This window comes from Lagopus muta, chromosome Z, assembly GCF_023343835.1.
Source record: "Lagopus muta isolate bLagMut1 chromosome Z, bLagMut1 primary, whole genome shotgun sequence".
NCBI lineage: Eukaryota > Metazoa > Chordata > Aves > Galliformes > Phasianidae > Lagopus > Lagopus muta.
In genome coordinates, this window is record NC_064472.1 from 15,409,563 (window position 1) to 15,437,298 (window position 27,736).

The following is a 27,736-nucleotide window of genomic DNA, read 5'->3' on the forward strand; positions in this document are numbered from 1 at the left end:
ATTCAATTTAATTTTTGTTTTGCAATGTGGAAAAAAATTAGAAGGGACCACATGTATAACAAGCATTCCCTAAATAAGAAGAAAGTAACTTTGCATGGGGCTATTTAACAATATATGATGAATATGTAAGTCTGAGTTAAGGTCTGTACAGCTTTTTTGCACCTCTGAAGCAAAAATTCTTCCCCCTATGTGTTAAGTGAGATTTAAATTTGCTTGCCCATCAGTGGTTTCTTCTCTGATAAGGAAAAAATTATCCATCCATTTTGGGTGTGAATCAGACTTCTGGGACAGTCATAGTCTCACATAGACAAGGTATTGGTAGTAAAATTACTCTAATAATCAGTTCAGCTCATCTAGGTATGGATTTAGTGGCAGGGAGTGGAGCTCAGATCCACGTGTGTTCTATGTATCTGACTGTCCTGCTGCTGCTCTCATTCTTCTGCAGTTTCTCCGTAGCTAAAGAGAAGATGCTGTGCTGCCCAACCCTTGCTGTAGCCTCACGCAAGAATGATATGTAACTTTTGTCATAACACACAGGTAGGGTACAGATGCCACCATGCACTGCAGCATGGGGCTGCACCCCTCTACCCAATCTTATTTGTAAACTAGTATGCTTGAGCAATGATAATAAACAATATTCTTTGCTAATGTACATTAAATTGAGATAGTCAGGATATAATGCAAGAGAATTGCAAAGGACATTTTTATCAGAATAACCTTGAGGAAGAGAACATTTATGCTGAAAGCAATTGGCTTTGCCAGCAGTTTACACTTCTCCCTTTCATTAGATCTGTTATTTGAATAGGTGCTTTCTCCCAGACAGGCTAGTACTTTTCTCTACCACGGATTATGCTTATACGAGAGAATTTTAGGGCAACAGTAAAAATAGTACTAGTAGGAATGTAGTGCTAATCACTTGTGTGCCATAAAATATTTCCATGTTAATATCTCGCAGCATAATAGGAACATCTGCATATTAGCAACTTTTACATTTTGAACGTATATGAATCTTTATGAAGCTAAAGCCTCCCAGAAATATTTAACTATCTAAAACTTCTCAATGTCAAAATATCTGAGCCTGAGTACACAATATATTATTATTCAGCAAAAGAGCTTTTTCTAACCTTTTTCAGTGTGATTTTAACTCATATTCTGCATTGTTCATGTTACTACTATTCCCTTCTTGACATTGTGACACAGTACTCATGTGACATGATCTGTCAAAACTTTTAACTTATTCTTTTCTTTCACTAACACAGCCCAAGTCACAATTATTTTTTTCTTTCTAGAATATTCTTTCAGTCCAGAAAAGAAAAATTATTTATTTCAGTCTGCTATATGTCACTGGTAGTACTGAGTGTTCAGAAGAACAATTGTCAATGTAGTTTGTCACAATTCAATTGCAAAAAAAATCTGCTAAAATGAAGATATAAAAAGAAAGCGAAGTTAGTATAGTTATTTTATGTAGTAGAACACTAATGTGTTCCAAGTTAATTTTGAATGATGCAATGACACTTTTTATTTGGGTACCACATTCATCCAAAATGGTCAGAAATGTATGTATTTTTACCATTCAACATTTATTTGTTTAATTATCCTTACAAGAATGATGTAAATCGCATAAAGAGACCTAAATTATTTTCTGGAAAAATTAAACGTTAAAAAAAAAAATTAAAATTCTCACAGGACTATGAATACTCTTAATAAGTATGTCAATTCATAAGATTACCTGGTATGTCTAAGTGAGATTTTACATCTAAAACAGACCTAAAATAGAGAATTGTCAGTAAGTTACATTTTGTCAAAATTTTGTATTTGGTTTGTATTTAAAAGAGTTGTAGCTGATCCTGAATCATCCATCAGAGTTGACACTTGAATTACTCTCTTCATATGTGAATGGAATAATTTTTAATGACTCTTTGCATCATACTGTACATTTTTCTTTCAACACAGAAAATTTTGGTTGGCTCATTAGTTTGTTTCAATTTGATTTATTCAGAATATCAGTGGGAAAAAAATGGTACCTCTAGCTTTTCTTATATCTGTGTAAAAAAATCTGTGTTTCAGACGCACAGAATTTCCCTCAAACCTAATTGTGGTTTTTTTGGCCTTCCTTATACCACGTGACAGCCACAGTCTGTATTAAAAACATAGAAAATTTTGTGAAAACATTCTCTTTAAAATTCAAATTGCCAGATGTGGAAGAGCACTACATTTTACACGGAAGATGATTTAGTAAAGGATTCGCCATGTGCACATCTCCCCAGTAGACTCTGCTTTCTATGGATATGACAAATGTCTCAAAAGACAGTGACAAACTACTTCTGACTCCAGTGGGAGAGAAATAACACATCCTTGCTCTACAGTAAAGCCTGATAAGACGAAGGAAACCTATGGTAAAGCTTTTAAAATGAGAACATCGTTACCTTGTGTCATGGTATTACACCCAAGTATGAGCTTATTTCAAAAACTCTGAACAGTTGACTTCTATGTTTTTTAGAAATCAAATGCTTTCAAACTTCTTTAGAAAACCTGTTAATGAATGGTAATTCAGTTATCTCTATAAATGAATAGATTGCAGTCTTTCTGTCTTTTCCCTATCAGTTGGTTTATCTGAACTACAGAAAGCTTTACACACCCTACTTGGTGCAATTTTAAAATGCCTTTAACATCTATACCAATACTTTCTGGGTACCACCTCTTTAGTAATTCCAAAATGTTGAAAGTTAAGCAGGTAGGGAAGAAGGCTGAACCCTTGACTTGCACAGGGGTCTTCTTCTAGAGTTCTGTCAGGAAAAGTATGTATGGAAACTGGAAGAAAAATTAGGCAACATGTCAGGAACACAAAAGATGATGTTTGCCATTATAAGGATATAATTAGTGTGGCCAAAATACAATCAGAGTTGAAGCTGGTCAGTACTGTGGGGCACAGTAAATAACAGCTTTTAAAAAATACTATAATGGCAAAAGGAGGATAAGAGATAATAATGATTTGTTATTTGATGAGGGTGGGCACCTTACAAATAGGGACACTGACACAGTAGAAATACTTAATGTTTTCTTTGTCTTCATCGCTAATTATGAGTGCTGAGACTGCTGGCACCCTGAACTGGAGGACTGTGATTGAGGTAATGGTAAGCACCCAGTCAACCCTAACTTGTGCAGCGTTTGATTCTCCAGTTGGATGCATGTAAATCTACGGGGCCTGACTGAATTAATCCCTGGGTATTAAAAGAGCTAGATTATATTATTCTGAGACTTCTCTCAATGTTTTCTCAATGTCTTGGGAATCTGGAGAGATCCCTATTGGCTGGAAGCTGGCAACTGCCTGACCTAGTTTTCAAGAAGAGCAAAGAAAGTAGATACTGGCAATTACAGGCCTGTCAGTCTCACACTGATGCCTGGTAAAATCATTGAGAAGATTATTCTACAAGTTACTGAAAACCATGTGAAAGAAAACACAAAACATTGATCATAGCCTACATAGGTTCACAAAGGGAAAGTCCTGTTTAATGAACTAGATTTGTTTTTATGATAAGGTCGTCCACTCAGTTGACCAAGGGAAGCCAGCTAATGTAATGACTTTGAATTTAATCAATGCTTCAGCACCCTTCTGGACAAACTGTCCAGCATACAGCTAGACAAATACATAGTACAGTGGGCGAACAACTGGCTTACAGGTTGGGCTCAAAGGATTACAGCAAATGGGGTTACATCAGGGTGGTCAGTCATGGTGGGTTCCACAAAGCTCCGTGTTAAGGCCAGTTCTCTTTAATATAAATGATCTGGTAGCAGAACACAAACACATAAGTTTGCTGATAACACTAAATTAGGAGGAGCTGTTGAGTTCATCGGGGGTCCAGGAGGTCAGGAAGTCTTACAGATTCTATCTAGACAGACTACACGGCTAGGCAACCACCAACAACATAAATTTTAACAAGTACCAGATTCTGCACCTGGAATGGGGCAACTCTGTTTATATTTTCAGACTGTGAGACGAGAGCAGCCTCATAGAAAGGGATCTGTGGTTCCTGGTTGACAGCAAGTTGAATCTGAGTCAGCAGTGTGCCCTGGCAGCTCAAAGGGCCAACCATACTCTGGGATGCACCATGCCCAGCACTGCCACAGGTGAGGGAAGGGCTTGTCTCCTCTGCTCTGTGCTGTGCAGCCTCACCTCCAGCACTGGGCACAGTTTTGGGTGTTGGGGAAAGGTTCTTGTTGAAACAGGCAAGAGACAAGTGGATTTCAAAGTTAAGTACTTGTTTTCACTGAAGAACATCATCCACTACTAACTGCTTCTTGCTATTTCAGCTATCAAAATATTTATGGGCTCCTTGTGCACAGAAAAATTTTCCTTCTATGTTCCTTCAGCCAATGGTGAGTAGTATGGCACTGATCACAGTTCTAAGTGGACTCAATTTATGTGTTAAAATTTATGCTCCTTCCCTTCCTGCCAAAGGCAAATGAGCAAAATGAGATCTTTTTAATAAAGATCTGCAAGTGAAGCAGAACCAATATTTCAAAATGAAGAGAGTATCCCAATAAAGTAAATATGCAAATAAAACCAGTGTAAGAGAAACTTGAAGTCATCTCTCATAAGGTATTTTAACATGTAAGTTGTACCTGTCAGTGCCTTTTTCTTTCTATTTCATAACTACTATTGCCTTTTCTAGCTGAAAGAAAAACAGTCCTAAAAATCTCTACAGCTCACAGTTCATCCTTCCGTACACTGAACCATAAAAAGATATAAAATACATGAATAGTGTCAGTTAAAAACTATGGAACTAATGATAATATTAGTGTACATATTCTTGTACATTTAGATATTAAGTATGTAGGTACCTAGAGGTACCTGTACTTTACATGTACCCAGTCACTCTTAAGCTCCTTCAATTCTTTAAGGAATAAGATTTTTTTTCCAAAATGTCAGCACTCAGCAACTCTGATTTCTGACTAGTTTTTCAAGGGACTAGTTCCCTGTAACTTCTATTGACAATATGAGTTGAATGATAACCCTTTTGCACTTGTCCTCAGCAATTTCTACTCTTCTCTTTGGAACGCTTCTCCAGTTTTTACATATGACACACTTACAGATGACATATTTTGCAGATGACAAAATAAAATGAATGACATGCAGACAGGCTAGAATACAAACACCAAACAATGGCAAAAAACAAAACAAGGAAAGAATGCTTTACTGAAGTCCCATAAGTCAATGAATTTGTTCCCTTATCATTGCTAAACCTCACCTCAGCTGTCTTCTTCTAAAAATATATCAGGCAATATCAAAGTAGACTTTCTCCATGAATTCTCTAAAAATGCTTCTCCAAAAAGTTCATTTAGATAGCTCTGAATTTTATTTTGAATTTCAGTCTAAATGTATGCAGACAGTTTAAAACAAATAATGCCTAAGAGAAATTTATCCAGCAGCTCTGAAAGTTCCTGTCCTGTCCACATCATCTCCCAACTTACAGCTAGAGTCTGTACTAGTACATGAGACCTTGGATTTTGAAGCACCAAATTTCATCCTGCTCCTAATAATTCAACCCTCAAAACTGAACTGATTATTTCTTTAAAGTATGTTGATCTCTATGTGCTATAAGTATTTAAAGTTTTATATCATCTTAAGCTTTATAGAACTATTAAACTCACATTGAGGATTATTCCTGAAGGTATTATGCAAACTTCACGACAACACCATTCCTTAAGGTATTTTTAAGTAGACTTGCTCCAGTCTGAAGAACTTGTAGTGGAATAAGAGAAAGCAGAGGAATTTTTTGTCTTAAAACAGCTTTGTTTGTGAGAGCAGAATGAGGTCTGCATACCCTAAAGCAAATCAGTTTTGTGAGGATGACAGGTTATGCTCTACTTAACAAATGTCACACAGAAGATACCCCAGAGACTTCTTACACATACTAATACTTAAATAAGTTTCTTTGTAATTTTTCCTCTAGTAGTAGTTTCAAAACATCAAGCATGTCAAAGGGCAGCAGATCTGCTTATAAGCAAAACTGTACATTTAACAGAAACTTAGAATTCCAAAACTTAGACTGCTCTCTTTCTGTGAAAAATGTGAGGTTAGTAGTGCGACATCTGCATTCAGCTTTCTAAAAGTCAAGACTCTGATTCAAAGCAGTGTCTGATTCCCTTTATTGCAAGCAGGAAGAGATATGATGGGGTAATTCATCTCACTCTAAAATTATTGTCTTGCATGGATGGAATACGTTCACCTTTGCCATGCTTCTCTCTCCCTCTTTATTGACTCTAGGGGAGCTCCTAATGACTAGCACCGATCAGTTAGCTAAATTAGGTGAAATGGATTCTAACTCAAAGCATTTTCATGTCATCAACTGTAACTATTGTCTTAAAGTACAAGGCTTTATGTTGTGATACATAGCATCTGATCTAACAGGAAAATACTAAGGGATTTTCCCTTACAACTGTGCTTTTAAAATTTTAGTCTTAAAAAAGAAAATAAATATGGTTATCAGATGACAAAAGTTAACGCTAAAGCAAGGCACCGATGAGCCTTCTGTTAACAAATATCGTGAGAAGATTTTATATTTGTGCTTCAAATTCTAAATGGAATAAGCAGACAGGTACAGTACATTGGAAGGGCAATAAATGAGGTTCTCTCTGAATCAACATAAGGCAAAGCTAATTAAACTTGTAAGTCAAAACTTCCCTGCATAAGAACTGACAAAATAAAATCAACTATTAAACTATTTGATGTAATTTTATCAAAGCAATATAAATTAAAAAATTCTCGTCTGTGAAACCTTTGAGTAAACTCTGGAACTGTGACTCAAATGGATGTCAGTTATTTTTCTTGGCAGAGAGTATAACATTTCTTCACAACCAGCTCATCTTAGAACCGGAGAATGATAGAATAATTTGGGTTGAAAGGGACCTTTAAAGAGCACTTCGTTCCAGACTCACTGTTATGTACAGGAACAACGCTTTTCAGTAGTTCAGGCTGCCCAGGGTCCCATCCAACCTGGCCTTGAGCACCTCCAGGGATGGGGCATCCACTGCTTCCCTGGGCAGCCTATGCCAATGCCTCATCACCTTCTGAGTAAAAACTTTCCCCCTAATATCTAACTTAAATCTCCCCTCTTTAAAACCATTCCCCCTTGCCATATAAAAATCGGATTGCGTAAAAAGTTGGTCTGCCTCCAGATTCCAAGCTACTTTTAAGTATTGGAAGGCAACAATGAGGTCTCCCTAGAGCCTTCTTTTCTCCAGGTTGAACAAGCCCAGCTCTCTCAGCTTTTTTTCACAGGAGAGGTGCTCCAGCCCTCTGATTATCACTATGGCTATCTGGACTCAATACAGCAGCTCCAAATCTTTCTTATGGTGGGAGCCTCAGAGCGGAACACGGTAATGCAGGTGTGGTCTCATGCAGGCAGATGTTTTCAAATAAGAAGATAGCCTTTTCATGGTTGACTATTTCTACAAACACGGAGTTTAAAATTTTACAAAACAATTTTTCAATACTTTTTAATGCCTGAGAGAGTTTTGCACTTAAACAGTCCAAATATAATTCCTGCAAAGCATACCAGATATGTAACTTTTAAGGAAACATGGGGAGATTCAACAAGGATCCTCAAATACAGACCACGAAGTACAGTATGTGCAGTGGGTTTTAGAAAAATACTGTTTAACATTGCAGCTAACCAAAATAAAACGTAAAGTGCTTGAAGCCAACAAGAAATTATTTTTTGCTTTTGTGTTTGTTTCCTATTTTAAGATAGAAAATGGATGTAATTCCCTCATAATGTGGAGAAGTTAGTCTTTTTCAAGGAAAATATTACTCTGAGGGAAGAGTGTTGGTAGACTCTCAAAATTAATAATCAAAGTAAACAATCACGGAATTACAGAAACAATGAAATATTCAAGAATATTCAATTCCCAATTGAAAACAAACAAACAAAAAAATCAATTTTGGTTTACAATTCACTGAAATTTATGTAATTCTTACTATGCTTAAATTTGATATTAAGCATATTAAGTTGAACCTTGATTCAAATGACATTGGCAAAGGAATTTAAAAGAAATGCATGCTGAAGTTTCATCTGACTGAATATTTACAGGCAGTAAATTTTTGTGAAATTTACGAAGCAATGACAAAGCTGAGATTTCCTTCTGTAGCAGAAGAATAACTGCAAATTCAAGAATAAGCACTGAACAAATGTAATGAATATAATAGGAGCAGCATTTCTTAAAAAGAATCTTTCAGCAAAGTATATTTTTATGATTAAAAATATGAGGTTGCCAAAAATTGGTGCAAAGACTACACAATGAAAATGTATAACTTTCACTAAAATATGGCGTTGTTAATGTAAACTCTGTATAAAAGCAGCCACTTCACTTGTAGCTTTTCATAAAGACTTTGACTTAAATTTGATATACCCAGTTATACATTGCATTTAAGATAGTATGTACAAGGAACCTCAGAAAAAAATGTGTAATTTGATGCGCAATGTGGCACATCTCCCCCTTGCTATTAAATGAGATTTTCTCCCTGTCACAGGAAATAACAGATTCATTTGCTAGTTTCATTCAATTACTTCATTTGAAAAATTAGATAACAAACTGCTTACAAAACAAAGAAGTTATCAAACTTCTAAACTGATTTCTTAACTCAAATTGTACCAAAAAATGCATGTACCAGCATCCCACAGTAAGGACAGCCTCTGGCCAGACTGTCAGACTGCTACAGACTGCCACAAACAATGTATGAGCCAAAATTAGGGTTCTCAGTCTTTTCTAAGCAGCAATACTAGTTTTGCCTCCACTGCACTGCTGTGTGTCAGGAACAATGCTGGCAGTCCAGCATTGACCTGAAATCTGGCTGTATTCACAAAAGACATCAAATGCCAATGCTGCAAATCAAACATCAGTTTTCATATTTTAATAGTAGCAAAGCAATCAGCTTGCCTGTCTACCATGGGCACTGAAAGGTTGAATTCAGAGATACTTGTATCATCTCTTTTCTTCAAGGCCACTCCAGCCTAAAGGTATTTTCAGATTAAAAACAATAACAACAACAAAAACCCACCACCCAACATCATAGTTTATGATCACCAATAGATCAAAATAAAAGTTATGCTGCAATAGGTTCATTTTTATAGTTCTTCATCATTGGTAGGAGCTGAACTGATTTTGTTTAGCTTAAAAAGCTATCATCTGTTTATTATCTCTTTTTTCTCTAATTACCCCATAAAGAGCACTGTTGCTTGCAAGAATGCTGTAAGCTGTCATTTTACTTCCACATAGTAATTAAACATTTCCTTTCAATTCCCACAAAATATTCAATCTCATATTACTGTTCTTTTCAATTAGCTTAATTGAGAAATTAATTGATAGTAAATTTTCTGAATAGGGTTTGTTTCCTTAGTCTATTCCTTATCTTGCACAAATTTGTGTTTTTCTGTTTTAAAAAGCAGAGGGAAGGATCGTGACAACCAAGCTCAGTTCCTCTCTTCACAGAAGCAGTAACAGTACTTTGATTTAATGAAACAACTACTAAAGCCCTGAGGAACAAAAAGCAAAGCATCTCTTCTGCTTTCTCTTACAGGTGAAACCATATTGAGTCTAAGGCAGATTATTTTATTTTAATGAGAAAAATATTGTACAGATGACAGCTTATTTAAAAATATCAGATATGCTGCAATGTTCTTCTCCAAAGATGCCAGTTCTGAAGAGAAATTTAGTACCTATACAGTCAACTCATACAATATCCCTATCTTTTGAATGGTTTGGATATTTTTTAGCTCTTCAATGTACTGAAGAATACAAAATAAATAAATAAATAAAAATAATATATATGCATTATAAACCACGCCTGGAGCGAAGGGAGATGGAACTCCTGCTCCAAGGAAAGGAGTGTGGGATTAATCACTGCCCTGTCATTCCTTCAGTTCAGTGATGTTCACAAACACTGCTTTGTGCCAGACCAGGTACCTGTCCCTGGGATAACTGTCCGTAAGCACTGAACGAACACTGCAGCTCTCCTTGATGCTGAATTTGGCCACAGGGTGACAAGGATCAACCATCTAATTTCCTGTGATTTTTTTTTTTTTAATGCTCATTTCAGGAGCAGAGCTTCCCCCTGGCAAGTGCTTCACCTCACCCAACTGATCCTGCAATAATGAAGCATGGCATAATGCAATTCAGCATGTGCTACAATGTTTTTAGCTAAATCTACATGCTTAATTGATTAGCATCTTCCACATAGGAAATCCTTTAATTTCAATAAGTAATTTAAAGTAGTAATTAAGAAAAGGAAAAATAATTTAAAAAAAAGAAAAAAAGACAAAGGACTAATTAGCTTGAAATTATGTTACATTATATCTATTGTTAAATAGTTGTAATGAAAAGAAAAGGATAATGTTTTATTAGCACCGTAATTGTTACATCTGCTTGATGTTGTGCCAACATCTATGTGGGTAGCAGCACCAGCATGAGTAAAATAGAAACACTGACATGATGCAGCTGCTGATCCTGAAAAATCTGGCTTTGATAAGACTTTTGGCTTGCCAGGCTTTTTGTATTAATTAGAGGAAAATGCCAATTCATCAACAAGAACTTGCTTTTTAAACGGGTCTGTTTCAAAGAAACTTGCATCGCAAGTTTATCATGCACAGGAAGGACTGTTCAAAGCCTTAGTGAGAGACAAAGGAGATACTTCAGTGAACAAAGATAGTCCAGTTGCTCGGTTACAGGATGCAGCCCCTTCCTTCATCTCACAGCAGAGTATTCAAAACTAGGAAATGGCTTTTCTAGGCTCGACACCTGTGTGCGTGAAAGAGAGTGCTCTTTTTCTTCCTGGTGATAGAAATGAGATGTAGGCAGTCACATTTCACCCTGATTTTCCAATACATTATAATCACATTATAATCATTTAGACAGAAGCTAGGTTGTGGGAAACACTGCCAGAGACTCATGCTATGCAGATTCTGCGTTAGGTAAGACGACTGAACACAGCCATCAGCTGTAAGTAATCCATGTCTATGTTGGAATTTGACGCATAGATACTTGAGACAATTACAGACAGCTTCAACACTGATTATTTTTAAGAATCTACAGAAACACAGAGAATGCCAGAAAACTTCTATTCCAAGCAGATGGCCTCCATAATAACGTTACCCCCTTATGATCTATTCATCTACTGATAAAACGTATAACCTTGCTGCATATCTTATTTGAGCACACAGCTTGTCACTGCATGATGTAAGAGTCTTTTCATACACAAAAATGAACTGAGGATAAAAATCATTCCTTAAGATCATTTTCCATGATTTGTCAGGCTCCTCCAGCTTAATCTCAGTCACTGTGGCTAACACAGTATCTCCTGGCATTCGTGCCTCTGAGATTCCTGCACAAACTGCAAAAGCCTCCAGTACCCTGACAAACTGCCCTTCTGCTTGTTCCCTGGTTTGTGTCTAATTCATTCCTTTAAAATACCTGTAATCTTTCTTTTTGTTTAATCTTAACTTGTATTCATCTATTCTTGAAGTATGAATGTTTCAGAGACATATTCAGGGTAATGAATGTATATCTCCTGGAGGCTTCTTTGACAAATGTCCGCCCTTGAGTCTGTAGGACAGTAATCTTCTAGGAAAACTGTTGTATTTTCTGGAAGAAGCAGTCACTATAGGAGGGCTGCTCCAAAAGTAATGCCTCCTATTTTATTATGTTAGCTCATGGTGTGAGAGGTGTTAGTGGTAAGACAGTAGAGGCTGAACCTTCCCAGTTCCAGTATTCCATTGCATTTTGCTGCCACGTGACAGATGGCAGCAGAGGGGCAGCCTGATAGAATGGTGTCTGACATGAAAGTGTGTATGAAGCAAAAGAATGTCATTAAATTCCTTCACGTGGAAACAAATGGCACCCACTGATATCACTGATGCTTGTTGAACATTGATGAAGACCAAGCAGTGGATGCGAACACAGTGAGGCAGTGGGTGGTGTGCTTCAGCAGTGGTGACAAGAACAGAGGGTCACCTCCACTGGCTTTTAAAGATGTGGCACAAAGGCTTTTGATCATTGCTGGTTAAACTGCACAGCTAATGGTGATGACTATGTTGAAAAAAATAGTATTTTGTAGCTGCAAATTTGTGCTATGAAACATTGTTAATGTGATCTTTGCATCTGTTGCATTTTCCTAAGAAATGAATGGGTGGCATTACTTTCAGAGTATACACCTACATATCTCTGGTGGCTGCAGAGGAAACCAGTGAGCCACAACATATTTCTCTTTCTATTCAAAAAAAAATTATGGAACTTATTTGCTAGGTATGGGGAGAAAAAAAAACACCAAAAAACTTACTAAGGCTCATTAAGATTTAATAGCAATTTACTATTAAGAATCAAAATGATACCTAAGAGAGCTTAGAAACCTTTTGGGAAAGCAAAGTCATGGGGTTCAGTCTCTGAAGAACATATCCTAATACATCTTGCCAATTGATGGAGGTGACTTTTGCGCTCTACTCTGCCCTCTGAGGTTCCACCTGGTGTGATGGAGTCCTGGTGCTTCAGGTTAGACACTAGGAAAAATTTATTCTCCAAAGAAGAGCTAGAAGGGGCTGCCCTGGGAGGTGATTGAGTCATGTCCCTGGAGGTGTTCATGAAATGTTTAGATGTTGCACTGAGGGACATGATTTAGCAGGCAAATATTGGTGGTAAGTGGAGGGTTGGACTAGGATGATCTTAGAGGTCTTTTCCAATCTTGGTGATATCATGAGTCTATTGTGTACAGGCCTGGAGCCTGAGCACAAGAAAAATGTGGAGCTGTTGGAGGGGACAAGAGGAGGGCTATGAAGATGATCGAAGGACTGCAGCACCTCTCCTGTGAAGAGGGAATGAGGGAGTTGGGCTTGTTCTGTCTGGGGAAGAAAAGGTTCTGGGGAGACCTTACAGTGGCCTTTCAGTACCTAATGAGGGCCCAGATGAAAGATGGGGAGAGATTCTTTATAAGGGAGCACTCTTATTAATGGTAATAGCTTTAAGAGGAAAAAAAAGTTGATTTAGATTAGATATTAGGAAGCAATTATTCTCTATGAGCATGGTGAGGTACAAGCACAGGCTGCCCAGAGAAGTTCTGAATGCCCCACCACTGGAGGAATTCAAGGCCCTAGGGATCCTGATGTATCCTGAAGTGATGCTGCTCATGACAAGGGGGTTGGAACTACATGATGTGCAAGATTTCTTCCACCCCAAACCATTCTGTGATTCTATTATTTTAATGTAAATTATAGCTTTCTTCAAGCAAATAAACTAACAGCATATGTGACATTTCTGGTTGTGAAGGAATAATCCAATACATTAACCAAAGTCACAGTTTGAAAAGGTGAGGTTCTTAATAGTAGGGATTGCCTCCCACACGTCTACATAGATTTAACTCTCAAACAAATGATGACATATTTTTGTGCTGATGATTTTAGCAGAAATACTCAGAGAAAGTGTTTTATTCAATATAGATGGGATTAACCACAGGTAAATTCAAAAAGCTGTAACTACAAAGCAGAAAATGAAATTTCGAATAATGGTTCTTTTTTTTTCTTCCTTTTATTCTATAATATTAAGGCAAGAATTGGAGATGTTAGACAGGCGTAGAACATCTTCAAGAGCCTATGACAAAATGTGAAAGCTGTGAAAAGCTAGCAAATGGATCTGAAAAAATCCATAAGCAGCTCTAAACTGAAAGAACAAAGTGTTTTTTTAAAAAGAAATTTGATTTAGAAAATGCATATCAATTTCATACCATCTTATGTATTTTTAGGAATAGTCTGATAAGTATCAGAAATTTTAGCAAAGTTTTCCTTGATTTAGACTAGAATAAAATAGCTTTTTTTCTATAACTAGGAATTTGCATGATTGTACCACTGGCTCTCAGTGGGATAGCCTCCAGAGGCCGTTTGTTTCACATATGGAATTGATAATTTCAGTACAGTGTTATATTGAGCTACCATCACATGGAGTCTTCAGACACTGTAGTTTAGACCTTGAAGTTTTGTGCAATAACAATGAAACCATAGGAAAACTTTCCCAGGAGAATAGTAGTGCATCCTTTATAAAGAAAGCATGCAGGCTGTGTGAAAAACACAGGTAACAGGCTATTGAGACATGAAAAGGTTTTTAATTTCTATTCTCCTTAACTGAACAGGAGGAAGAAGAGGAAGAATTTTGAGCGTTTTAAAGAAAGTATGCTAGAAGTCGTGATCATGAGGAAATCTGTAATCACCTGAAAATAAGTATCTTAAGGAATTTAACTAGACTTTTAAGCACATATGTATACAGATGTATATATATTTCAATAAAATTGTTTTTATTTTAACTTATTTTAATTATTTCACTTGTGCCACAAAGTTCATTTCCTATTTCTTTTCAGGAAATACTAAATTAACAAAATACAAGAATTATCCACTCTGAAGTTATCATTCTGTTTTAAGTTTTCCAGTTTTTGTTTTTACAATCTTCTTGTCAAATCAATATGTTTTAAATCTGCATAGATAGTGAACTACCTTTTTGAGAAGAAATGTTTAAATATAGGCTCTACAGTTTTAATTCCTGAAAACTGCAGAAAAAGAATGTTGCTTAGGCTGAAATTCAGGTGTTAGATAAGAATCTTGTTATAAATAATAAATGCATATAACATCTGTAATAATATAAGGACTTCAGGGGCTAAAGCTGCAGCAAAATGAAACCTAAACTTGTGTTTCCTTCTACGTTCCATGTTTGATAGTGACATTTTCTAAAATGGATGGCCAGCGTAGAAATCCTTTACATTACCCATTATCTTTATTGCATATAATGTAATTTATGAAGTTAAATTCTGTTTTTAGCAAATTGGTACCTTTAGCAATGGTGCTAAGTGCAAAACCAAATCATTTCTCTGAGGAATTGCCTTCAGCCATTGTAGACAGAAAGACAGTTAATTTTCAGTCTGCCACAAGATTATTACCTATTCTGTTCATAACTGTATCACAAATTTAAATGTCACATGCAATGGGGCATGCACCTCATATTAATGGACATGTCATAGAGCAAAGCTCTCACTATTCACTTTATTTTCCTTTATTCCTGCTTTGTCACATTATCCTATTAATTACACCACTGTATGCTCCTGTAGGAAGCTCTCATTTCTTTGGCATAAGTGGCACAGCACTCCTCAGAAAAAGAAAAGTTTTATTTTCCTTCCATGGAAAGACTGGGGGAGGGTTTACATACATCAGGGCATTTCTCTAAACTCCACAAAACAATAATAGCTTCCAGAGACAGTTTTGAAGAAAAGGGGGAAAGATATTCTCTGCCAGATGCAGAAACTGGATTGGGGGTAGACTGAGATAGTGTTGGACTGAGAAACTACAAAAGATAAGAATAGACAGCTGAAGTTAAAAAAAAAAACCTTCAATCCTTCAATTATTAAAAAAAAAAAGAAAAAAAAAAAGGAAAAAAAAAGAAAAAAAAAAAAAAAGAAGAAGAAGATTTAGAATTTTTTTTCAAAGTCTCAAGCAGGGACAAGATTATGTTTTCCTGTTGTCCTAAATAATTTCTGGGCTCAAAACTGTGTGGCCAGCTTACATTTGTTATCTTCCCCAAATCAACTCTATGAGGAGAAGCCATGTTCTTAAATATTTTGGAAACAGAGATTTAAAACATGACCTTTCAGTAATAAAGAATTATATTTTCATTTATTGAGTCACATATAGTTGTGGTTTTATTGCTCCACTGCTTTTCAGTCACAGTTACTCACAGATTTTTATAGCCTTACTCTAAAATCCAATATGGTCCATTAGAGACTTTAATGTCTTTTGTCCATTTTTATAGTTCTTTTACTTCTTTTCATATTTTTCTTCTAGCAAAGCTGTCTGTAAATGCTGTTCTTTGTCTTATAGGCCCACCTGATGAACCAGGAACTATCAACTGCTGTAACATCTCTGTACATGCAACCCAAAATCTCACCTCCGGCTGAACAAGTTTGCTGGTATCAGCTCACTTTGACCATTGGGTTGATCCATCTTGTATGGCTTTAGGCAGGCTGGTTTATGGTTGGCAAACCTGCACAGAGCAGGGGGGTTGAAACTAGATGATTTTTGAGGCCCTTTTCACCCAGGCCCTTCTATGATTCTATGATCTTAGGTCTCATTTTATTGGCACTGTCCTCTTAGAGAACCTGCTCTTTCTCAAAGTAAGTGGAAGAAGCAAAGGCAGAAACTAAGTCTCTCATCTGTCATTCTGCCCCCAAAATGGAGGCCATGACAAATTGTTTCTGAATTTATTCCAAATAAGGTCACATATTCTCTGATCTTAAGCTTTCCTCAGCAGATGTCCATCCAATTCAATGCCCATCCATAAATCCTCCACTGTAAGCTCCTTAAAATATGCCAAAAGCCTCTCCCAACAGAACACTCCTAGTTCTTTCCCTTCTTCATCTCCCTTCTTCCCCCACTCTGCATCTCCTTGGGCTCCTGCTACTTTCAGCTTCTTTTTATTTTGGTGGCATGACATAGGTAAAAGTCACACCTGCCCTCCTATTACTTCTGTTGCACAGATCAAACCTTTCTTTCTCCAGTCTGGCTCAGTTTGCATTTGCACTGGCTTTTTAGACTGCCTCTGGTGGGGCTCCTTGATGGGATGAGGCCCACGTTCGCCTTTTGATATTGCCCAAAGGAGGGCTGAGAAACTCTTGATGCTCTGCATCAGGATAGACAGCTAGGCTCTTACCAGCATATGATCTCTGCAGATCAGAAGTGAAAAAAGATCTAAGCAAAAAAAAAAAAAAGTTGAAAAAGGATAAGGAGATGTCTTCTTTAAGGGAATGAATTCCTTTAAACTCTGATTGATAGCTCTAGCCAGAAGTACATAAGAAATGCTCAAAGAGCCAGTTGTCTTCATTTTTATTTTAAAAATAGCTGAATGTTGTACTTGAAACATTATAACATTATTTACACATTCTCATTAAATTCTGGATTGAGGAAATATGTTTGGCTAGATTTGCCTATAGTAAAGAAAGCCAGTAAAGTAATATCTTTTCTAGGAGACCATACAGCTGCCATGTGAAAATGATGTTTTCCTAGCAATGACATTTTCCTAACGAGAAACAATACAATGTGAGCTTATAGCATTGTGTATTTTTATGAAGAGATTTGCTTTTATTCTGCTTTTAATAAATTCCTAGTGTTTAGCTTGCTGGACAGGGTAAGCCTAGCATGTCTTAGGAAAATATTGAAATAAAAATATTTTATTTTTATATTTATTATTGAGACTGTATTTTGTCAAAGTTACTAACCACTTGGGAAAAAAAAAAAGAACTTAGCACATAATACAGTGGAGAAGACTTCATAAGAGTCTTTTGCTGAGAACAGGTTTCAGTCCTACTGCTACCCCATATACCCCATAGACTTCAAGAATTTGTATTTATTATCTTAGTTATCAAAGTAACTGTGTTTTCAAGGAAAATGTTTTAATTTCTCAGACTTCAGGAAAAAGAGTGTTGTTGGAAGAAAATTATTATCTAGGAGTCAAAATAAAATCAGTCTTTCTTTCTTTCCTTCCCTCTCTAGCAAGGCAAAGAAGCAGACAAATCTACATAACAAGGACTATTTTCTCAGTAGCATTATGTTATTTCCTTCTGCAAACGCAGGAAACAAGCACTGAACCATAGAACTGAGTTAGAATGGCCCATTCTATAAAAAGTTCCCTTCAAGCAGAAATTTTGGAAAACAGAAGTCTCGTGCAATTTGTTTCTTTAAAAAATAAAAAATAAAAAAAAAATAGCCTACCCTATGATAATTGTTGTGAAGAAAAAAAAAGCATAATGTTTGTAAAGTCTGTCTTTAGAATTACGTCATGTCTTCCCACTGATTTTATATAGTCATCATGAACATGGCTTAAATTGTAATGAGCTTGCTCTGCAATTTCAAATGGAAAGCTGTTAGAAACCTAATCCATAATGCAAGACAGCAGAACACTTTATAGGTAAATCACCCACAACATAGCAATAAATCAAAGGAAGTCCCATCTGTCATTTTAGAAGCAGTGGGAGTCTATTACAGCTTGGCACAGGTAGGATGCAGCCGGATGGATAGCACTTGGCTTGCATAGGAAGTGCTATAGGGAGGAATCCGTCACTTTTTTAAAGGTACAAGGCACAAATAACCAACTCCATTACCCCTGAAAGACTGACTGCAACAAGAAGCCAAATCACAATAACAATGTACCAGAACAAAGCAAGAAGGCAGTGTGGTGAGGGCATTCTAACTGATTTATAATCTCCTAATGCCTTATACTGTTCAGTTGCATTTGAAAAGACACAAAGATACTTATTTTGTTATTGCAGGTGAGTTACTTCTGATCCTTGTTCAGGGAAGGAGAGGGAACAGTTTTGTCCTTACTTGGTGTAAAATTATCTATTGATCTTTCATATTTGAGAGACAAGGAACACTGAAGTCAAGTTAAATATCACAGCTATACACAGCAAAAATTCAAGGTAATGATTATGAATGGAAACCAATATCATGAACTGGTGGAATGAGAAGGCTAGTAAAGGCCCTATCCTGACACAACTACCTCTGTTATATTCAACAAACAAACTTGAGTTCAGTGGCTGCATTTACATATTCCTTTAGACATCAGGAAGTTTGCACTGATCTTTCAGTGACAAGATTTCACTTTGGTTCCAATTTTATTTACTTGTAAAATTTGATGCCACCACAGTTTGAAGTAAATCATCCCTCATTCTCCAAAATAAATTGTTCCTCTGGTGTTGTATGTGTACTGTAGCACAACTGCACAGAAAATGTAAGATTTATCTGCCAAATGCTCACCTGCTCCAACACTGTGAACATGATATGACCTAATGTTAAAATAATGCTTTATAAGTGAAAATGTGCTATTGTTAAGTAAAGAGAGCTATGCTATTTTCAGGCTTTGTAAAAACAATCAAGAGCATCAGAAAAGCAGGGCTTCATTTCCTGTAAAAACATGCACACCATGAACAGCTACTGAAGTAACAAACCAGTACTTCATGAGAAACTTTGGTTAAGATTGACAAATTACATCCCATACTGCAAGTTCAGCCAGGTGTCTAAAACTCAAGCTAGGCTCTTTGTATTTTGTACATCTGCCTAATACCAGAAGCTAGTACAAGCCTAGTTAAATGGGAATGCGGTCCTGCTTATTGTAGTTCTTCCTCTTCTATGTGTTTGCTAGTTTATCATATTTCTAAGATCCTGCAGAAATCTGTATGATATGGATACCTAAGGTTTTCCAGAAGAGTATTCTAGCTTTAGTAATGAGTATGTGGAGGTGTTGTTCCACCATGTTTTTAACCACAAAGTGATTAAAACTTAAGAAAAGAGGGCAAAGCAATCTTCTCTTCATAAGAAAATGCAAAAAGCAGTGAATACTGACCAAATCCTGACGTACTCCATGGCAGAGCCAGCTCATTGCCTTTAGCCCTACACACTACAGTAACTGTGCAGAAAGAAGCACAACTATCTGCCCTAGCATTTAAGACATTTTTCTGATAAAAGGTTTTGTCCCTGCTACCAGCACCACTTCTGGATTATCTGGCAACCAGCTATTAAAAGCTGCATGGAAGCGGTTGAAGAATCAATCAGTTACTCCCAGGGAGCCATAGTCATTTGCCATAAACCTGCAGGAACAGCAAACTTTCTATTCCTCTCAGCAAAGCAATGCTTTCTGTGTCTGAGCTGCGAGGAGTCTCCTTTCTCCATTTCTTTCCATCTGCTGCTCCTAGCCCCAGCAGAAGCAGCCTGGAGGACTTCTGCTTGAAGTGCTCGGGTGCGGGTCAGCTCTGAACCTACTTCATCATTTCCAAGACTGTCTTCTGCCCCAGGCACTGCACAGTGAGGGGAATCAGTGCCATCTGCTCTTCTGGCTGCCTTAGTCAAGAAAGGTGGCCCCTCTTTCTTACTGTGGAAGTAAGGAGCTCATACGTCTCACAGCACAAGGTGCTTGAGCATGTGCTGTAGTTCATGGAGGAAGGGGAAAATTGGAAATACAGCTCAGCAACTGCTGCTTCAACCTGCCCAAGAGCTTGCTTGCTCTTGCAAGTGCATATTGAGTCTCTCTCCCCATACACTTCAAGGAGAATTTAGATATCCAAACTGGCGCAGTGAGAGGAAGACTTGAGAGGCTGATGCAAAGCATTGTGCAGCACAATCTAAAGCTGTCCTCCTGTACTAACTCTGCTATTCATTTGTAAATATTTATTTGAATGCTTGAAGAGAAAAGTAAAAATAAGCAATCTGCTTTAAATTATGATGCTGTCTATGTTTGAACACCCAATAACAATCATAAAGTTGCTTTTAAATTATCTTGCAATTACTGCATTTTCTCTGTAGAAATACACTTTTTCTCTTTGGACTACACTAACTTAACTGAGGATGTGCTAAAATATCATAAATTGAGAAGATAAAAGCATATTTAACAAAAAAAGGGTTAGAAAAAGATGTCATTTGGGATATCTGAGATCAGTGTCAAGCCTAGAAATCTTTAATCTCTGTGATAATGATTTAAAATTTCTTCTCAAGATTAAGGCAGTAGCAATTGCATGGAGTAAGCTGCATTTTTTTTTTATTTCCTATTTAATTTGTATAGTTGGATTCCATAAATTTTATGCCTCTTTATTACTTGCAACTGGTAAAATAACTTTATCTGTTTGGTTCTGCCTTTCTATTATTTCTGAAACCCAGTGTGTTAGATTCACAAATAGATAAAAATCAGAATATACATAGTGTGAATTGAAAATGGTTGAAAATATGAAAAATACATAATAAAAAAGGATATAGTAGCTGTCATTCTATCAATTTCAAAATTGTTATGAATATGAGACATGGTGTATGCTACTATAAATCTTACTTCTGTTCGCTTGTTGAGACTTTGTATACGAGTAATTTATGCCTACAGACTGAAGAAATATTAACCAGACTTCAGCCAAGGTTATTCAATGATATCCAGAGCACTAGGTGAACATTTTCCTATTAAAAACTGCCACTGTTTACAGAAACTAGTGACTGCTTAATTGGCCATTTTGTTTTACTATAGTTGGTTAAAAATATTAATATATTTTACTTGTTTCATATAAATTTTGTCTTAGCAAAGACAAACATCTTTGAGATGTGGTTTCCAAGATTTTACAAAATCTGAAAGGACTTTGCTACTTCAAATATGAGTTCTATTTACTACTGTGTATATGCTAACATAAGGCTGTCTCTTCGTAAGGCAGAATGATAAGTCAGGTTGAGTCTACCTGGCTCTGACATGTCTTCCTCCTATGCCAGACCTTGCATCTTCACTCATGGAAGCCAAGTTCTGATTTACATATTTTTGGTGCTTTTCCTTTGGTAACAGTTCCATTCTCTTCAGCAGAACACTCTGAAGTGTACCTCAATCCTATCTTTTTTTGCAGTGAATCTTGGTATGTGATTGTATTGTCCACCTTCTCAAATCAGCAGCTAATAATCGCTGTTAAATTCCACTGAAAAATTATGTCTTTGGCTCATCTCAGTAAACATGTGGGAGCAATGTTTGCTTTCTTACTTTGATTTCTCTCAGCATGCAGCGCTTGGCAACCACTCAGATTCTTAGCAGGTGCTGTTTGATGGTGTTTGACATATTTGGCTTTATTAAATCTCCCTCTCATTTTTCTGTGTTTATTTCTTCCATCTAGAATTGTACCAGTTCTAGTTTTGAATGCCCTGAGCTTTGGAAGGTTTGGAGGAGGAAGGTACACTGGTCTTGGCAAATCATCTCCCTGTATGGTAAGAAGGATCAGAATTCTCCTTCCATTATTTGGATCAAATGCCATTTTAGTAGAAAACAGTCAAAAAAATGAAAACAAACAAACAAACCAGGATCTTTTTCTTCACCTCTGGTATCATTTTGTGTTGCCTAGCAATTCTCATTAATTTCATTATTTTTTGTGTCTTTTAAAACAAACAATGGAGCCACATAATAGAGAATCCTGTGTACACTAAACTTAAAAAAGATTACTTTAGCATTTAAACAAATCCCTCTCTCATGATTTTTCAAATTTTTGAATTCCGAGAGAAAGAAAAAGCAATGCATTAGACAAAAAGTGCTATGTATATATGTAAATACATATATATATATATATAAGTCTGAAACTTGTGGCTGAAGATTTAATTTACCTTTTCCTCAAGTCCCTGATAAGTGAAATATAAGCTATATTATTTTAGAAAAAAATGCTGCCAAAATAGATAGCACAAACTGATCTTTGAAATACTCATTTATCTAGCTTACAGAGGAAAGAAAAAACATACAATATTCTTTAGCAGCAGCAATAATGTTTCCATAATTCTTAGGCTATAATGTATATATATCTATAGTATAGAATACATAGTATTAAGCTATGATAAAACAATGGATGAGGACACGTCACAGTTGTAATAGCTGATAATATACACATGATTTCAGGGCCTCAGAAATCAGCAGAAATATTCTTTAATTAAGACATCTTTTAAACTATAATAACTGGCATACAAATGGCTGCCAGAAAGACAGAGAAACATTTTCTAAAGCATGCACTTTCTGGCTCATTTTTTTCATTCCTGATTGTCATTGCCATGTTAAAACTCTTGCTTCTGATGTCAAGTAACAAAAAAATAGAAAAAAAAAAAGAATGAAAATGTTGAGAATTTCAGACAGTGAAAACTGCTATACATTTCTGTGGCAAAGTTTAATAAAGACTACAGAATAGGTTTTAACTTGTGGGCAATATTGATGGATGGTAGACGGTTGGACTAGATGATCCAACTTTTTCCAACTTTAATGATTCCATGATTTTATGATTCTATGATTAATTTACACAAAATATTCCTATTATTTCCTTAGCATCACTTAAAATATATTAACATTTTTGCACATATTCTGTACTTCCGTAGCTCAAGACATTGTTATATCATGCAGAAACCAGGAAAGTCTGAGGATAATGATTAAGAGGTTTTAGTGAATTAAGATTTTTTTGCTGTTTTCCTACATCATACTTATCTTTATGTGTGTATATATTTTGACTAATCTGTAATGAAACTATAATTATACCAAGTCTGGGGTTTACTTTTTATGCCTTTTTTTTATAGCTACTATTAAGATATTCATGTCCCACAGCTCCCTTTAAATATCCTATTTTGATAAAATTCCTTCCCTGTTAGCTGGCAGAACAGACATTGTTGACTAACTCCAACACGACAGTTGGTATTGGCTAAATCACCTACCAGGATGAGCCCCATGGCTTTGAATTGGAATGGATTATGGAGTTTCATGTGGCCAGTAAAACCTGACATCTTTAGAGGTTTTAACGCATCCTCACCTAAACCATTAGTCCTCACCAATGTTTCAGGGCAACATTGTGTTGGCTTTCTTGCTTGCAAACTTCTGTTATAAATAATTCTGATATTAATGTGTCAGCCACTAGCTAATTTTTCTACTACTGGACTGTTAACCACACCTCCGACTTCTGACTATCTCTGATATATATATTCTGTTGCCTTGTTGCAATTAGAGCTTAACAAAACTGAGTGTAAACTTTTCTTCCATGCATTCAGTTACTTTGGCTTGCCTTCCTGTAAAACAAACACTCATACTTCTTTCTACTTACGTGTTGGTTTTGGACTCTTCCTTATTCTTGCCCAGCAAAGTCAGGCCATTCCTTTACATCTTCAGCACACACCAGGGTCACCCTCTCATCTTTTCATTCACTGCCAGGTTTTTCAGCCTGGCTTGTATTACTTTACACCAGGGTTTCTGCTTAGTTTGCTTTTCTGGACTTTCTTACAGATATATGCCAATTAATGCTGCTCGGGACATGATTCTTACTTGCTGATTTGAACTCACTGATTTCGCTACTTTACATAGCAGACCTCTCCTGGCATGACCTCTCCAGTTCCTCTCTTATTTTAATATCCTATTTTGGCCTCTCTTAAACATCTCAACAACTGTACATCTTTACTGTCCTTTGCTCAGGTTTGTTCTTCTCCTTTCTTCCTTATGCCACCGCTCTAAGCCTCATCATCTGGTTTCAAAGCACCACTTAAACTTGCATTTACCTTTCATTGAACAACTGACAGTGCTAGTTAGTGCATATTTGTGTTCACTCCTGAAAGTTTCCACCCTGTACCCTCCCATTTACATCTTTTTAATTCTAATCATGCCTATGAGGAATTCAACAAGGAACTGAATGAACTTTTTCTTCCTGTTACATAAAGAATCTTTCTTTTCTTTTTCTTTCAGTAAATTCTATCTACTTTGCTATCTTTTGGCTATCATTCCTGTTGTTGTTGGAGACATCATGGATTACAGTATAAACTATGACATTATAAAGCAAGGTCCTATTTATAGCACTTCTCTGAGGTAGTTCAATTTTTGGAACCACATTTGAAAGTACTTTTATTGGGAATGGTCCTTATCAAATGACCATTATTTTCTTACATTAAAATCTATTCTCAACTTGCTGCCCAAAGAAGAAACAATGAACTGTACAAAAATGCCTAATTTACAAACATCAAAGACATATTTCAAGCTGCTTAAATTGAGTACCTACAGAGTGTAGCACGGGGGTGTAATGTGCTTTTATGGAGTTTAAAGCAAGTTACATAACCAAGGTTTCAATCAGTTTATATGACGTGTGCTCTTTTCAGAATGCATTTCGTGCAGGAATATTGTTAACACAGAGTGTGTCCTGAATTCCTTTGTGCACATCAATATTCACTACAGCATGTGGATGTCACTAGGTTATTTCATGCAAACTTATAAGACCTTTTCCACATTTAAAGCGTATCACTGAACTGCTTAAAAACTTAAGATGGTACATTAAAATGTGTTACCTTTTCTTGATATTGTCGCCGTGAAGAATCCAGAGATTGAATGAGGGCAGTGGCATGACCAACAAACATGGCATAACAAGTAGCCCCCACAATCATACTCAACATGGTTATCCAGAGATCAGACATGCTGACAGGGGCACGGGCTCCATAACCAATGCACAGCATATGGCTCATGGCTTTGAAGAGCGCATATGAGTATTGTTTCCCCCAGGAATCATTCTGCAAGAAAAAAGACAGGTGACTGAGCCAGCAAGTAGCTGAAGTTAAAAACACATTTGTACCTGTATACTGGGATAATTACTGGCTCTGAAAATGTGGTCTGGTAATATAGCCCCTGTATGTGAGGAGATATTCCTTCTAAATTAATTGTTAGATCAAGTGTTAGAGATTGTGCCAGCTGGTATTTAGCACACTGATATGAAATACTGACTACTTCAAATACATGATTGTGTTCTTAAACCTGGGAGTTAACCTAATTACAGGGAGACTAAAGGTCGATTTTATTTTATAGTTCTATGGGAGAAAGATTAGAAAGAGCTGACTATGCAGACCTATGCAGAACAAGAAAGTGTTTTAGTATGCAGGAACATACTCTAATTGCCTCATTTCTCTAAGTTCTCCATTTTAACAGACAACTACTTTTCATCTTGTCAGCTGTTTGATTTCTCAAGCAGAAAAGAAAACTTTGTTGTTATGTCTTCTTGTGATTTCCCCTGTCAGGCAACTAGGCACTACATAGCCATTGGCTTACTCCCAGAACGAGATGCGGGAGAAAACTGGAAAGAAAAGTCAACACTTAGTTTGAGAAAAAACTGTTTACTAAGAAAGAAATGGTAAACAGAAAGAAAAATGGAATGACAACTATGTACACATATCCACAATGCAATTATTTGCCACCTGCAGACCAGCACAGAGCAACAGTACCACTGCTTCCCAACCAACACTGTGCCAGCAACACAACATCTCACACCTGTTGACCAATGCCCAGAAATGCCCAGGCAGCTGCCCCCACACCTTTATGGCCTTTTGCAAGATGTTGTGTGCTCTTTCCCTGAATCTTTCCCGATTCAGGCCAGGTGTCCTAACTGCCTCATTTCCCATCACAGTGGCAGCATTTCTCTGCCCAGTGGCCCAGGCTGGCCCAGGTACTGCTCCCATCATTCATCATAAACAAAACATCAGTGCGCCATTACCGCTATCTCTACATTTCATCTGACGCAGTCTGGGACTCACACTGTCACTTTAGGAGATAGAAGCCATGGTGCAATTAGAAATCTATGACCTAATTGCTATCACAGAAACATGGGGTGAACCACGCAACTGGAATACTCTGATTGAGTGCCTCAGACATTTGGAAGAAATACGTAGGGCAAGAGGGTGGGGGATTTGCCTTCTATGTAAAGAACTGCAGGGATTGCAAAGAGCTGCCTCTAAAAAACAGCCATGAACAGGTTGAGAGCTTGTGGGTTAAAATTAGGGACTGGACTAATAAGGGACATCTGGTGGTCAGGATCTGCTAGTTCCTGCCTGATCAAGAAGAGCCCGTTGATGTCACTAAAGAAGTTAAAATTGGAAGCAGTCTGGGCTGTAAGGATGATGCTCTGGTTGAGTTTGTGATCTCAAAGAATACAGACCTGGCAAAGAGCAGAGTCAGAACCTTGAACTTTAGAAGACCTGACTACCAGCTGTTAAAAAATACTACTGGACAAGAACCCCTGAGAAGCTGTCTTCAGGGTCAAAGGAATGAAACTAAACCAGATATGTAAGGACGTCTTTATGAGAGCTCAAGAATAACACCATAGGTGAGAAATCAAGCAGGGGAGGATGGAAACGAGGATGACTAAAAAGAACCTGCCAATTAAACTGAGGGATAAGTAAGAAAATGACAGGATGTGGAAGCAGGGATGTGTGGCCTGGGCAGAATACAGGGATGCCGTCTGGACATGCAGAGATGGGATCGGGAAAGCCAAGTTGCAGATGGAAATGAACTTGGCAAGGGATATCAATAACAAGAAAAAATTCTAAGGTACAATGGTCAAAGAGAGGCCAAGGAGAGTGTATCCTCTCTGAGCAATGAGATGGAAGAAAGACCCAGAGAAAGCTTAGGTACTCCACCAATCCATTGCATCCATTGCTTCTCACATCCCCTGACCTTTTGGAGGAGTCTGGGAAAGCAAAGTTTCTCCCACTGTAAGCAAAGAGCAAATTCAAGACCACCTGATGAGGCTGAATGTGTACAGCTATATGGAACCTGATGATATGCATCCCAGTGTCCTGAATAAAATGGCTGATGTAGCTGGCAAGCCACTCTACATCGTATTCAAAATGTCATGGCTTTCATGTGAAATCCCTGATAGCTGTAAAAAGTTACCGCTTCCAGTTTTAAGAATTGTAGAAAAGAACATCTGGGAAACTATAAGGCCAGTGAACCTTATGTCTTTGCCTGGGAAGATCAAGGTACGGATCTCCTGGAAGACACATGGAAGGCAAGGAGGTGATCTGACACAGCCAGCATGGCTTCACCAATGCAGACAATGCCTTACTTATCTGGTAGCCTTCTATGAAGGAATGGCAGCATCAGTGGACAAAGGAAGAGAAACGGATGTAATATACTTAAACTTGTGCAGTATGGCTACAAACTGGAGAAGAAATCATTGAGAGCAGTCATATGGAGAAAGACTTGAGGGTTCTGGTGGATGAAAAGCTTGATGTGAGCCAATAGTGTGCACCTGAAGCCTGGAAGGTAAACTGTATCATGGGCTACACAGAAAGAGGGGTGGCCAGCAGGGAGAGCAAGGTGATTGTCCCCCCCTGCTCTGCCCTCATGAAGCCCCATCTGGATCTCTGCGTCCAGGTCTGGG

At 37.1% G+C, this 27,736-nt stretch overlaps 1 protein-coding gene across 1 annotated transcript in view; it reads right to left on the reverse strand.

Annotated features, from left to right (window-relative positions):
* The window catches only part of HCN1 (hyperpolarization activated cyclic nucleotide gated potassium channel 1), a 193,395-nt gene that overhangs the window by 44,007 nt on the left and 121,652 nt on the right, over positions 1-27,736 (reverse strand). Inside the window, exon 4 of the mRNA XM_048931180.1 lies at positions 24,876-25,094. Coding sequence (XP_048787137.1) covers positions 24,876-25,094 — 219 coding nt within the window. The remainder of the gene's footprint in view (positions 1-24,875; positions 25,095-27,736) is intronic.